The sequence below is a fragment of the Patiria miniata genome, unplaced genomic scaffold (genome assembly GCF_015706575.1).
Source record: "Patiria miniata isolate m_02_andy unplaced genomic scaffold, ASM1570657v1 HiC_scaffold_9, whole genome shotgun sequence".
Lineage (NCBI taxonomy): Eukaryota > Metazoa > Echinodermata > Asteroidea > Valvatida > Asterinidae > Patiria > Patiria miniata.
The window spans coordinates 12,918,529-12,932,416 of record NW_024037076.1 but is presented as its reverse complement, the minus strand read 5'-3'; the positions used below and the strand labels follow the sequence as shown (position 1 = coordinate 12,932,416).

General features: G+C 42.9%; 1 protein-coding gene across 1 annotated transcript; it reads right to left on the bottom strand.

Annotated features, from left to right (window-relative positions):
- Positions 1-3,890: 3,890 nt before the first annotated feature.
- On the bottom strand, positions 3,891-13,883 carry LOC119720506 (GDP-fucose protein O-fucosyltransferase 1-like). The gene is made up of 8 exons (XM_038190190.1): positions 13,800-13,883; positions 10,679-10,869; positions 10,102-10,223; positions 9,134-9,257; positions 8,317-8,482; positions 7,047-7,242; positions 5,494-5,736; positions 3,891-4,296 (listed from the first exon to the last, which is right to left on the bottom strand). The coding sequence occupies exons 2-8, from the start codon at positions 10,806-10,808 to the stop codon at positions 4,072-4,074; spliced, it is 1,206 nt and encodes a 401-aa protein (XP_038046118.1). The 5' UTR covers positions 10,809-10,869; positions 13,800-13,883; the 3' UTR covers positions 3,891-4,071.
- Positions 13,884-13,888: the final 5 nt, after the last annotated feature.

Below are 13,888 nucleotides of genomic sequence, written 5' to 3'. Positions count from 1 at the left end.
CACTCCCTGCTTAGGAAACCTCCCACCACACCTTCAAAGGAGGTGGAATCAAGTTATACATGGTGCCTCTATTAAACTCATCAATATTCTCTCTCAGCAGTGTCAATTTACACGTGAGGACCTCCATCAGAATATTTCCCACCTTGACTCCCAACTCAAATCCAGTTGTTCTGACTCCACGTACAGGAATTTCCATGATGAGATTGAAAGGGGTTTGTCTAACCTTGACTCTGTCCTACTCAACAGGAGAAACAAGAAGATTGGTGGCTTGCTTGCCAAGCAACAGCAACGCAGACACAGACGTTTCAGACGTCCTAGGTCCCCATCTACCACGCCTACGCCAGAACCCCCTGTCAACACTGTAGTTAATCTTTCTTCCTCATCAATATCTGACGCAGAGCACAAACTTCTCTCCAAGGGTCTCAATTTTTGTCCCGCTCCCCGTTCTGTGAACCAGGTTCAGCTCAGCCAAGATCTCACGGAATACTACCGTAGAATCCGTCTGCGTGAGTTTTTCCTGGACAGTGAACCGTGTGAGCCAGAGCCTTTTCGAGTCAAGAGTTCATGGGTACCCCCCAAGAATCGTGTGCCAGCCATAGAGACATACGTTCAAGTTATCAATTCCCAAGTCACTAACCCGGACAACTTCCCCCACAGGACTCATGATAATCTCCCCAGAGAGGAGCGCCTGGCTCTCAACTCCTTGCGCTCTCGCACCGACATCATCATCAAGCCAGCAGATAAAGGCTCAGCTGTGGTCATCATGGATCGTCAGCAGTACATTGATGAGGCCCACCGTCAGTTGGATAATCGCACTAACTATACCCGCCTTGACTCTGACCCCACAGGTACTTTCTGTCGAGATATACAACAGGTACTTGACGATATGCGATCACGCGACCAGTTGTCCAAGAAAGCTCACAAATTTCTTTCTCCCTGTGATTGTAGGACTGCCAGATTTTACCTTCTACCCAAGATTCACAAGGCTGGCAACCCCGGTAGACCCATCATCTCCGGTAATGGCTCACCCACGGAACGCATCTCCCTGTTCATTGACAGTTTTCTCAAACCCCTTGTCCCACAGATTTCGTCATACATTCACGACACCCCAGACTTCCTACGCAAGCTTGAAGGAATCAAGGACCAGATTCCCAGCACAGCCATCATTGGGACTTTCGACGTCTCATCTCTGTACACCAACATCCCACATGAGGAGGGTGTTCGTGCTTGCTCCTTGGCTCTGGCCAAGGCAGGACACACGACTCCTCCCATCAGTGATGTTGGCACCCTCATGAGACTTATACTAACGAAGAACAATTTTTCCTTCCTTGGTGAACACTATCTACAGGTACACGGCACTGCAATGGGCACTCGCATGGCTCCGTCGATGGCTTGCCTCTTCATGGGTGACCTCGAAGAACGCATTCTTGCCTCGGCCCCATGTCGCCCTTGGATCTGGTGGAGATATATTGATGATGTTTTTTTCATCTGGACCAGTGATAAGGACAGTCTCTTGACCTTCACTAACCACATCAATTCCTTCCACAGAACCATCAAATTCACATCGGAGTTCTCGGCTCACCAAACCCACTTTCTGGATGTCACCGTCCGCAAGCAAGGCAACTCACTAACCACTGACCTGTATTCCAAACCCACAGACACCCACCAGTACCTCCATTCCTCCAGCTGTCACCCCAGGCACTGCAAAACTGGCATAGCGTTTAGCCAGGCACTCAGACTAAGAAGAATTTGTTCTAATGATTCCGATTTCTCCCGCCATACACAGATACTGAGGAACAACTTGGTGGCCAGGGGTCACAGCTCTCGCCAAGTTCATCGTGCCATTGCCAGAGCTAAAGCTATCCCCAGAAATCTAGCTCTCACGGGAAAGGCCCCTGATGCCATGGCCAAACCCATGATTCCCTTGGTTACCACGTTTCACCCCAATCTCCCTCCCCTTCGCAAAATCACTAATGACAATCATCATATCCTCCATACTTCAGATCGCCTTGCCCGCGCCATCCCCAACGGCCCCACATTGGCTTACAGGCGTCCTCGAAATCTACGGGACTTGATTGTTCGAGCTGAAGTCCCATCCTTAGATGCATCCCCTCCCACCCAGCATGGTACTTTCAAGTGCACTTCCAGATGTGTTGTCTGCCAGATTCATATCCAGGAGTCTGACTCCTTTTCTGGCCACTCTTCTGTCACTACCCACAGAACCATTGGTAACATCACTTGTAACACCTCTAATGTCATATATCTCATTTCTTGCAGGGTCTGTGGAGTGCAGTATGTAGGTGAGACTAAGAATACGCTCAAGAAGCGTTTCTATGCCCACCGGTCAACGGTCAACACCAAGAAACTAGACACCCCTGTTGGTCATCACTTCAACCTGCCTAACCACTCCATTTCTGATATGATTTTGCAGGGCATTGAATCTCTTGGCCATCGCAAGGACTCAGTTCGCCTCAGCAGAGAGAAAGTGTGGATGAATCGTCTTCGAACTATCCAACCACACGGTCTCAACATCCAACTTGGAAATGATTAATCCTTTTTTTCCTCCATTGTCTTCTGTTACAGATAATCCATCTGGTCTTCCTTGTTTGTGTTTACCCATCTTCCCCCATCTTTCATCCCTTTCCACCTCCATACTGTTTCCCCCCCCCCCCCCCCCCGCATCATCCCTTCACTCTCACACTCTTTTGTCCGTTCCCACCCCCTGTGACCTTTGATCCTTCCCCTTTCTGGTCCCTCCCCTGTTCACACCAGACCCCTTGTGGTTTGCCATCTCCCTTTGTTTCTTTGTTCTCTCATCCACCCTCCCCTGCATCTTTCTACACCTTTCCCACTTAATCCTCCTTTTGTGTTTCTTCTTTCAGCCCTGCATGTTTGTGTGCACCCCCATGTTAATGTATGTACCTCTGTCATTTCTGTTTTAGCCTCTGAAGAAGAACTTGCTAAGTTCGCAACGTCAGGCCACATTAATTTTAAGATTAAAATTCAATTTAACGGTATTTAAATATTGATCCTTGATAAGTGACGAAGAAATGATTGCCAATGCATTTTTTTTGTCTCTGAGATATAGTTTTAAAATTTCAGGTGCCAAACCTGTTTCTTTATGGACGGCTTTATTCCATCTGCTTGACTGAGCTCCGGAGCTTGATTTGAAGACAAAAAAAACACTACACTAGACTTACACGTGGACAACAGTGATTTTGGTGACTTGTATTCAAATTGGCATAATAACACTATTCTTGTGATTTCTTTAAAGATTTTTTTCACCATGTATGGTTGAAGAGCTATATTTCGCTAAATTATAAAAAAAAAACCCAGTTCAAATAAGTTAAAGGGAATGTACATCATTGGCTTTTGCTGTAATTTTCAGAAATGAACTATTTGGGGGGTTAGTATAATAGATCAAATATTGTTGCACTGACATGTTTGACGTTTTGTGTTCGAAAATGCTCGAAAAACCAAGAAAAACAAAAATATTCAATTAGTCTGGTTCCCTGACTCCACTAAAGATGAAATGGATAAAAAATAACGGAAAATTGTAGGGTAAGGGAACCAGTCTAGCTTGCCTGCATCCGTTCATGAACATGGAACCTATAGCTAGCAAAACAAAATCTAGACTAAATAAAATGGTAAATTTGGAGCAGTAATTGAAAAATAGTTAGGTTTTTCCAACGATGGTCGGCCGACCAGCGTTGGAAATGTATTCAAATATACCATTTTCTTGAAAATGGCTTCACACCAGGTGCCATAATTTTACAGGATGCTTTAGCATGTCATTTACCAACATCCTAGTAAGGTATTTTGTAACAACTTGGTAGTTTTATTTTTCGATGTTTGCAAATGTTGTATTTTCCCTTTAAGTAAGTAGGTTAAAATTCCTGTCAAATGTGGGTTCCTTCTTTTTGCACCACCCTGTACATGCAATTTAATTGAGAAAAAACGGAGAAATACAACCAAATTTCAATATATAAAAAAATAAAACAAAGCAAAGGAAGATAAATACAAAAGCAAACTAAAAGAGCACTTCAAAAATTCTATCTAATGAAACAAACGTTAAAGTTCGTCCTCTGCGTGAGCACGCTTCTTCTTCTTCTTGATCTTGTCCTTATCGAGCACCTCGTCGACGGCCCAGAAGGAGGTGGACTTGCCGGTCACGCCCCTCTCTCGCGCGGCGAAGGCCGAGAACGTTGATATGCAGTTACCGATGTAGTGGTCAGCCCTGGCTAGAATGGCCAGCTCCACGTGCAGCTCGTGCTCGTCAAACTGCAAAACCCGGACCTTTTTTTTTGATGGCAGAAATAAAGAGCGCAGTTATAACTTTTTTGGTAGTGAAACAAGTTTGTGTATGCTGTCACATCACAGGTTCAAGTTCAATTACAGTCACAATCTTTTTTCAACCTATTATTTAATTAATTTGATTCAGTTTTAAGTGCAATTCAATAGCATTTACAAGAATTTCATAAGAATGAAATCGGCTGATTCAAGGGATATCATGGAATATATTTTTCAGTTTCATTAGGCTCTAATGAAACTTTCACTCGGGAGTAAACACACTGAGTATACAGTGTTTATACATCGGTGAAGGGCAAAACCTAATTTGATTTACATCACCCCGACGCAAAATTCCATCTTACGAATAGGATTCTAGTTCCTACATACTTTAGGCAGTCAGGTTGTAAACCTGAAAGGGTCAATATTACTGTCCACATAGGGCAGACAACCAGGCATTTTTGCAATAAACTTCATAAAGGCTGCCAAAATCTACCACTGTGCTGGAAAAGAACTTCACAATCTTTGTACTCTAAAGAGGGTATCAAGCCCTATGCAAAGTGATAGGGGCTGGGATCTATGTTCCGTAATTCTGAAAATTCTCAAAAAACAAACAAAACAACTAGGGGGACTTTGAAGGGTATGGGAGCAGTAGTGTAGCTGGGGTCCATTAATGGGATGCACGTGTAGGGTCTCCATTTCCTAGGACGACACTCCATAAACCTTCATCATGCTGCCACCATTTCAGTCATGTTTCCTGTATCCAACATCAGTACTTAATGTATTTTGTGGAAAAATGGAACCAGACTATTTTTCCTTCCAGCCTCGCTTTGGTTACGTTGATCTGCACTTGTTCACATAACCCCCAAGGACGGACACACAAAGGGAGAACAACAGATCCTTTCAGTCCTCAGGAGTTGGGTCTTTTGTTCAAAACGGTCCTCTGTAGTAGGTTTGTGTTCTTAGTCAATGGGAGTGTGTTATATTGTAGGGACAAAGGAAAACACAAGCATTGTCCTCGGGGGTATAGTAAAACAAGAGTATGTGAATGGGAAAAATCCAAATGGCCGCAACAGGATAGTGGTCTATGAGTACTTCACTTTCAAACAATTTTTTTTTTCTTTTCCAATCTCTGAGCAGGGGTGAGAATGCAGCCCCTCCCCCCCCCCCCCCTCCGTTATTTATGCCCCTGAATGGGAGGATTACCTTGATTGGTTCTAGCATCCTGGTCAGCACCATCATCATGGGGTCAGCATCAGCGGCAACAAACACCGACTTGGCTTTCATCTTCTTGACCCGTCTCCGGATCTGTCGCTTCACCAGGTCGTCAGGAGGGAAGCACATGTCCTTCGTCACCTGCCCGTGCTCAAAGCGATACCCTAGGCACTGCGGCGAGCCAAAGAGATGCCTGTTTTGTTCAACTCCTACGTGGTTGTTGCAGACGTTCACCTGTGAGACAAACGAAGCAGATGAAAATCATCCATGGTTAGGGGTTGTGTAATATAAGCAAATATCGTGCATGCATATATGAGGACATGGAACATTACATTCACTGCAGTCTGTTTACATTTGGCCTCGTTCTTGAACAATTGTACATATGGTATGCAGTGTCTATTTGTGTGCATGTGATAGTTCAATTGGGACCAAGTTTGAGTGAGAATTATGATAACTTATGAATTATGATTTTTGCTTTGAACTTAGGATGGGACTTTGCGTCTGATTGTGTAAACATTTCGAAAAACCGTTGAGCACTGTTTAAATGTTGAACCACTTCATCACTGGTTACAACAGCCTATAGCCCGTGACTGAACTTGCTCTAGGAGTCTGGACAACACTATCCAGGGGAGTGTGGCCTAGTGGTTAGGGTTCATGACTCATGATCAGAGGGTCAGGGGTTCGAATCCAGCTGCTGGCCATATGTTGTGTCCTTGGGCAAGCCACTTCATCCCCAATTGCCTCTCTCCGCCCAGGAGTATAAATGGATACCCGCATTAAAGCTGGGGAGTAACCTGCAATGGACTAGCATCCCATTCAGGGGGAGTAGAAATATTCTCAGTCGTTTCATGCCAAGGAAACTGGAGATAAACGCCGGCCTGATGGGCCACCTTGGCTCATGACAGACTTTACGTCTACTTTACTAGCAAAAGTATAAAGCACCATTTAAACGTTGAGTCACTTCATCACTGGTTAAAATAGCCAATAACAAAAGACTGAACTTGCTCTAGGAGTAGGGACAACACAGCCATTTGCTGGCTCTATAGACGAATCCAGCTAGCATGTGATCACTATGCACATACGAGGCCCCCTTCAATGGCGAAAGCATTGTGCAAGCTATTGGGCAAAGCCACTACCACATGACGGATTATTTGAACAAGGATTATTTGAACAAGAGTTATTTGAACAATGCTTTCACCACTGAAGGGGGCCTTCGTGATAGGATTGATAGCTTGCCCAGATTGGTCTATAGATATCTGAGCGAGATAGCAGAGCCCAAATTTCTTGGCTCTACTTACCGTAAGCGAAAAATCCCTGCTTACTGTAGCAGAAAATACTGTGCTTACGGTAAGCGTAATTCACGCGTTAGCGAGGAATTTTGGCTTCTGCGCATGCGTACATCCCATAGCTAGGGATTCTGTGCTTACAGTGTTAGCACAGAATTTTTCTGCCAGCGCAGTTGTCACAAAATGGTGATCGTAAGCGCGGAATTCTGTGGTTAGCCATGAAATGTTTGCCCAGAGGCTGTCTTCAGACCAACTTACCCAGTCCAAGCCATTCCTCATGTGCACTCCAAGGAAAGGTCCCTCGGGGAGTTTCTTTGTGATGAAGTCACTGGCTTGCTTCTCGATCTTATCGGACCACACGAGGTACTGGTGTAGGGGTACGTTCTCTTCTAGTACGGGGAAGCTGCCGGGGGCACCACCGAATGCGAGGACTGGATACTCCGAGGCTGGAAATCTAATGGCAAAAAAATCAATATTTTTTTTGTTTTGTTTTAGTTGTTAATCTCAAAACCATGTGGAGCCTAAAATTGATTTCTAATTAAAAAAAAGTTCATGTAACATTTTTTTTTCAAACTGAAAATACTGTGTTATCAAAATAAGTCCAATTTATATGCATTTGAATTCAAGAACATGATAGTAAACATGCACCAAGATGTTAAAAATTTGGGGGGAAAAAGATTTCAAAGGCGACATGTACATGCTCATCTTGTCTTGCTTCCCATTCTAAGTTGATAGGGTTTGTATCTGTCTAACTCTAAGCCTAATCTTGGAAATTCAAGGATCTTAAAAGTCTGATAATCAAACAATCTGAGAATAGCACAACGATGTCTGTTAATCCAGCACCCAAACAATTGAATAGGGCCAACAACTGATTCAAGCTTTCATATCTTCCCGCCTGGACTTCTGCAACTCCCTCCTGTACAACCTGCCACAAAATCTATTTGAAAAGCTTCAACGCCTTCAAAATGCCTCTGCTCGTCTTGTCACACGGTCCAAACGAACAACCCACATAACCCCCATACTGAAGCCTCTTCACTGGCTCCCCATCACCGATCGCATTGCATGCAAGATTATCCTTCATGTATTCCATTCACTACAAGGCACTTCACCCGGTTACATAAAGTACCTAATCACAAGCTAGAAATCTCCGATCACAAGAATTACTCCAATTGACTGTACCTCATACCAATCACTCATGGGGTCAATGGTCTTTTTTCATGCTGCCCCGGAAGTTTGGAACAATCTCCCACTTGAACTACGCCAAACGAAGTCCCTGACTACCTTCAAATCTACCCTCAAAACCCATCTGTTTTTTCATCGTTTTTATAGTTGACATTTTTCTTTGTATTTTTCTTTGTATAAGCCATCAGCGTCATGCTTGGTGGATACCGGCACGTGATCATTATTATTATTATCAATATCTCACGCAGGGCTATTGAGTAAGACTTCAACAATTACAACTATGTGCGAATATGCCGACAATGGATGTAGCCCTAGCTGTAGCAATTTGGACACAGTGTAAGATTACCTTTCATTCCATTTTTTTGCATTTGAGCTTGAAGGTATGTAGTTGAGGCCACCGCCAAATTCCACATAGGAATCAAAGTCCACGTTGAAGTTATCCCAGAAGGGACCGAACGGGTTACCTTCCTTCATCTTGCAGGAATCACCCCCACGAAATGTGTGGCAAAAACCTGCAAACAAAGAGTTATGGTCATGAAGAACATCAATTACATCATTATTCATTACTCTGACTATTTAAAAGTGGGCATGTATCTATTTCATTTTTAAAAGGATGGCATAAATTTAGCCGGCATTTAAAACTCAAGATCTTCATAAGAAATCGCCCAAAGCCAATGATGAAACAACGAATTGGAAAATGTGTTTAAAATCCGGTTCCTGGATTTGCTCGTTCCAGAACGATGAGGTGGGAGTCTGTGACGTGTATGTTTGTACATGACAAGCGGCCTCTGTACTGTTCTGTATTTGCAAAGTGACGTGAACATAAATTTTGCACCGTTAGTCATTGCATCTATTTTTTGCAATGTTCTACTGTTTTGGGGGGACTCGAGTTTTATTAGCCTTCGCTCGAGTCGAGTCGAGTCTCCTGATGAGAGACTTGAGTTGAGTCGAGTCATGTGCTTGCAGTAACAGTTGAGTCGAGTCATTTACCCTAACAGACTCGAGTTGAGTCGAGTCACCAAAAATTGTGACTCGAGTCGGACTCAAGTCGAGTCATTGACTAGAGTCATTACAACTCTTTGTAAGACCTTTGTGAGAGATTTGGGTGTGCAAGCATGGATGTGATTGATCATACCATGGTGTATTGCGCTCATTTTACACACCTTTCCTTTGTCCCAGAGGCCATACTTTGGGTGCAAGTTTCTTCATGAAGACTTCCATAGTGATGACTCGGTGGTATTTGGTTAACGGCTCCACTTTGAAGTAGGTATCAAATGGAATTTGTGACTGTAAACAGTAACAAGAATTCATTGTAATTCCACAAATACGATCTATTCTTCTGTTTGCATTTCAATTTGTAGGATTTTGTTTACGAATCGGACACATAAATTTGAGCCCAGACTAGATTTGCCTGCCAGTTTGCACAATCCAATAACATGAAGCTTCTAATCCTAAAGTTGTCCTCCCGTGCTTTCCGAGTTTCATCTAAAAAATAAATTTTGTATCCATTTGTATCCACTGTTCGTTATGGGTGCAAAGCAAGCCAAAAATAAAAGCTACTTTCAGAGGGTTAAAAACTTCCTCAATAGAAAGAAGTTTTTCCATGTTAGTTTACGATTATGTCACTTTTGTCACAATTGTATAATAATATTGGAGATTATGTAGTAAGATGTCCTAAACTATACACAATCACTCTTATTTGTGTATATAAAAGAGAAACAACAAGAGTTGAATAATAGTGTGACCGTCATTTTGTGACCGTCGTTGACATGACAATAGTTCGACTGGGATCGTTTGCACTTCAACTTCAGTGCGCATGCACTTGGTAGGTACATCACGAACCAACCACTAGTTAACCACTGGTCCTTGCTCGAACTTGCCCCTGGTTGAGTATTGCTACGATAAAAATTACAAAGAAAAAATGGTCTTCTTTGCAGCTTCTTAAAAATTGGTCAAGGAGGTCAAATGAGAAATTCTCTGTGACTTTGACCACATACAAATTCATTGTCTATGGCTTGCAATTACACACGCCTCTATGGAAGCTGCTTTAGCCGCTTCCTACAGATGTTGGTGATTCTTTCGGTTGTTGCCAAAACAATTCGGACGTGGACTGTGTCTTCTAACGACTTACCGATCCAGGTTTGCTCCCCGGCTTGCCGTACTCCACCCAGGGAGGTAGCACCATGGTGCGATCCAGAGTCTTAATGAAGGCTAGAGCTCCAAGAAACTGGTCTGCTTGGTTCCCAAACCGACCTGAAAATACAAAAGTGATAATTTAACTCTTACCCGTCAAACCCCAACGGCATGTTTTGTTGGAATCTGTCAGGATGGGTACAGTACCCCTAAACTGAGTCTTTTACATTGGGTTGGTACACCTCCAGAATCAAAGTCAGAAATATGTGTGTGCAGTTTCCCATATGGTGTTGGAACTTGCCAGGATGGGTATGGCTCCTAGTAAATCATGCTAGGGAGTAAGGGTTAAGGAACACCCCTTTCGTACCTGAACCCTAACGTACCTGAATCCATCAAAATCCACACCACTGTTTTGGAGTACTTCAGCGGATTCAGGATATCTCCATATTGAAAAAGTTGGGGGATTTTGATGGATTCAGAAGTGCTTATAAATGTTTTTATTTCAACATGTATATCACATACATGTTGAAGTAAAAATTGCATAGACTGAGCAGTATAAATACAGAGATACTAACCCATGCATGGACAGTACACCACATAGCCCTTAGGATCTATCTGTGGGTCTTCGCCACCGAACACCCTTTGAACTACAAGGCACAGTGCCAAATGGACAATAAAGATCCAGCGCTGTGCAGACAACTCCATCGTCGTGTTCACTTGTTTTCTGGAAGAACAGCACGAGGACAAAGTCGTTCCAAGTTCAGACCTAGGCAAGGAAAACAAAACCAGAACATTAAAGGTATCATTTGCATTTATCCCAAAAGAAACATACCAAACAATTATCAAAAACTTACTTGGATTAATTAAAGATTGTACTGGTACTAAACACCCCGTGAAATTATTCCGTCCGGTTTGCTGTCATTCAGACAAAATCAAGAAACGTAATTGATTTTCAACGATCAGTCAATCGACTGATTTTTTGAATCAGAGAGTGCCATTGACGACATAGTGTTTCGTGACCAAAAGGTTGCGTATGGTTTTTCACAGTTTTCTAACAAATAATAGTGTAGAAGCCACCGACTGAGCTGAAACTTCGAATCCACAGGTTAGGTTTTGAACATTCTTCTTTGGATTTGGAGTGGTGTTATAGTTGCAAACGCACAGAACGTATGAAAACCAAATGACCCTATAAGCCTGTGAATGACACAACAGGGCATACAGCAACTAAAGTTGGTGATTTTTTTAATGCCGTTTAACAATTACACACAAAAAATATGTTCCGGATATAAAGAAAGGTTGTACCGAGTACACAAATGTTATGTTAATTTAGACATTACCGTCAGCTGTGCCAATACAACATGTGGCCTAAATGATTTTGCCTTATTATGAATAGTGTACTAATGGTTTCAAATTGATAGTGTATTTTTTTTGGTTTACTCTAGACTTTAAATACTATAGGCCGAGCAAAAAGGCAACAACAATGCTATATCAAATTTTCCAACGACATATGTCCATAATAATTAAGCATCTGGTCATCATCATCATGACATCAATAAAATTGATTTTGTTTCTTCTCACATATTTTTGTCCCTTCTAAACCTGTTGTTTCATTTTAGCGAAAGAAACTATTAAATTGTTCTCTACTTTGAGTATACGCCTACAGATCTGCCTAGAGTAAACTTGTTCCTGGTCCCCATAGGGTTAAATAGGGCCTATGTCCAAAGATTGATAATTGCAACAAGCAATCGTGCCCAGTCTAACAAGAACATGTCATTTACAAGAACATGTCCAAGGTTTGAATCTCAAGAAAGTGACTGATTAATAATTAGGAATGAAGGAGAGGAGAGGGTGAGAGTAGAGGAGGGAAAGTGGAGGAAATAAGCATAATAAAGGATGCATCGTATGCAACTTTCTGGCGCTTGAAAATTAAATGAAAAAAGTGGTGGCCTGTACTACTTGGTCCATGCATATGACGTCATCAGAGGCCATAGTATCCAGTTCGTTAGTGTGGCGTCATCTCAATTAATTCATGCGTACTTCACAGGAATGGAACCGGAAGTTTAATACGCAATTCGAGCATTTATCCAGTGGGCGCTAGTAATATTCAGTGGTGCGCGCGCGTGTATGACGTTATTCCTCCATGGACGTTCTTACTAACGAACCAGGGCCCACCCTGCTTACTATAACAGAAAATTCCATGCTTACGGCAAGCGTATTTCACAGGTTACCCAGGAATTGTGGCTTTTGCACATACTCCTGGAACTATGCTCGCCGGAGCTTCATACTGTTGTGCCCATTCTTGAAAATCACGCATTCTCGAGAATGGGCATGCACATTCTTGAGAATGTGCAACTGGATCCTTGCTCAATCTTGGCAAAAAATAACTCTTCCAGATTGAGCGCACATTCTCGAGAATGCGCGACAAGATAACGGTCTTGTCGATGCCGAGCACCGGCTGCGCTTGGCAAGTCTAGCTGAATCCTCGTTCACTGATTCTCAATAATTATACTGTTGCAACGCAAGGCGCTGAAATAGAGTGGATATGATAAGTAAAGGCGTATTAATATGGGGGGGGGGGGGGACCCGGGAAAATATAAGAGACATAATAATACTAGTGCAAAGAATTCTGATTTTGGGATAATAAAAGCGGGGGGGGGGGGGGGGGGGGGGGGGGGGGGGAACGTAAGAATGAAGAATGTGAAGAATGAGAATGAATACTGCGACATCCCATAGTGCTAATGCTATTTCCCATTTAAAATGCCACCAATTTATTGTTCACATCCCACCATAACGTCGCAGAGCTGGATTCTATCTAGTCAAAAGAGCAATTTTGGCAGCTTCTGGACATCGTTTTTTTTCGTGGCACGCATATGATACATGCAGGGACTTGTAACTTGTCTAGCCTAAACAAAGCACTTCCCAGACTAGTTCCCAGTCCTCCGTTATTACAAAACTTCCCATAGTGGGCAGAAAAAAGCAATAACAGGTTTAATTTGATTCAAATTATCGTAGTTATACGAGTACAGAAGCATAGCACATTTTCTTTCCTCTTTATACGAATTGTTTCCCTTTTAACCGCTATACAATTCATTTAACATAATTATGTCGTGCAATGTTTGTTAAGATTGGGCAAAATTCATAAATTGTGCACGTGATATTCCCACCCAATCTTAAGAATGAGCGCTCATTCTTAAGAACGCGTGCTCGTTCTTAAGAATGGGCGCTCATTCTTAAGAATGCGCGCCCATTCTCGAGAATGTGCATGCCCATTCTCGAGAATGCGTGATTTTCAAGAATGGGCACAACAAAACTAGGAGTAGGCCTATTTTGCACAAGCGTAAGGATTCTGTGCTTGGTAAGCGCAGAATTTTTCTGCTTGCGCCGTTAGCGCAGAATGGTGATCGTAAGCACGGAATTCTTTGGTAAGCACAGAGCCAAGAAATTGGGCCCAGATATAGAGATGCACAAATTGACCTCACTAAGGTCAAATCTCCTAAGTTTGCTGTGGGAAAGCAGGTGCCGTGTTTGAAACTTGTGCGTTCTCGGCGGCCGGCCGGCTGTCGTAACGTCTACGATAGCCACTCACAATCACATCTGTTTGCACTCTATGATTATGAATGATCTATGCTAAACAACTTGTCTAAAACATTCTTATTACATCGATGATCCCTGAAATAAAGACCGAAAATCGCAAACCTTTTCGCTGCCGGGTAAAACGGAGCGATAACGGAGCGATAACGGAGCGAGGGTTATTCTGATCCGCACACCGACCGTATCGTTTCGAA

Bases quoted from the DNA above. Each gene is read 5' to 3' on its own strand.
- LOC119720506 (XM_038190190.1), bottom strand. From the start codon at position 10,808: ATGGAGTTGTCTGCACAGCGCTGGATCTTTATTGTCCATTTGGCACTG. The intron at 10,224-10,678 runs GTTAGTATCTCT...TTGTATTTTCAG, and splicing joins GGTGTACTGTCCATGCATGG to GTCGGTTTGGGAACCAAGCA. The intron at 9,258-10,101 runs GTAAGTCGTTAG...TACTGTTTACAG, and splicing joins CGGGGAGCAAACCTGGATCG to TCACAAATTCCATTTGATAC.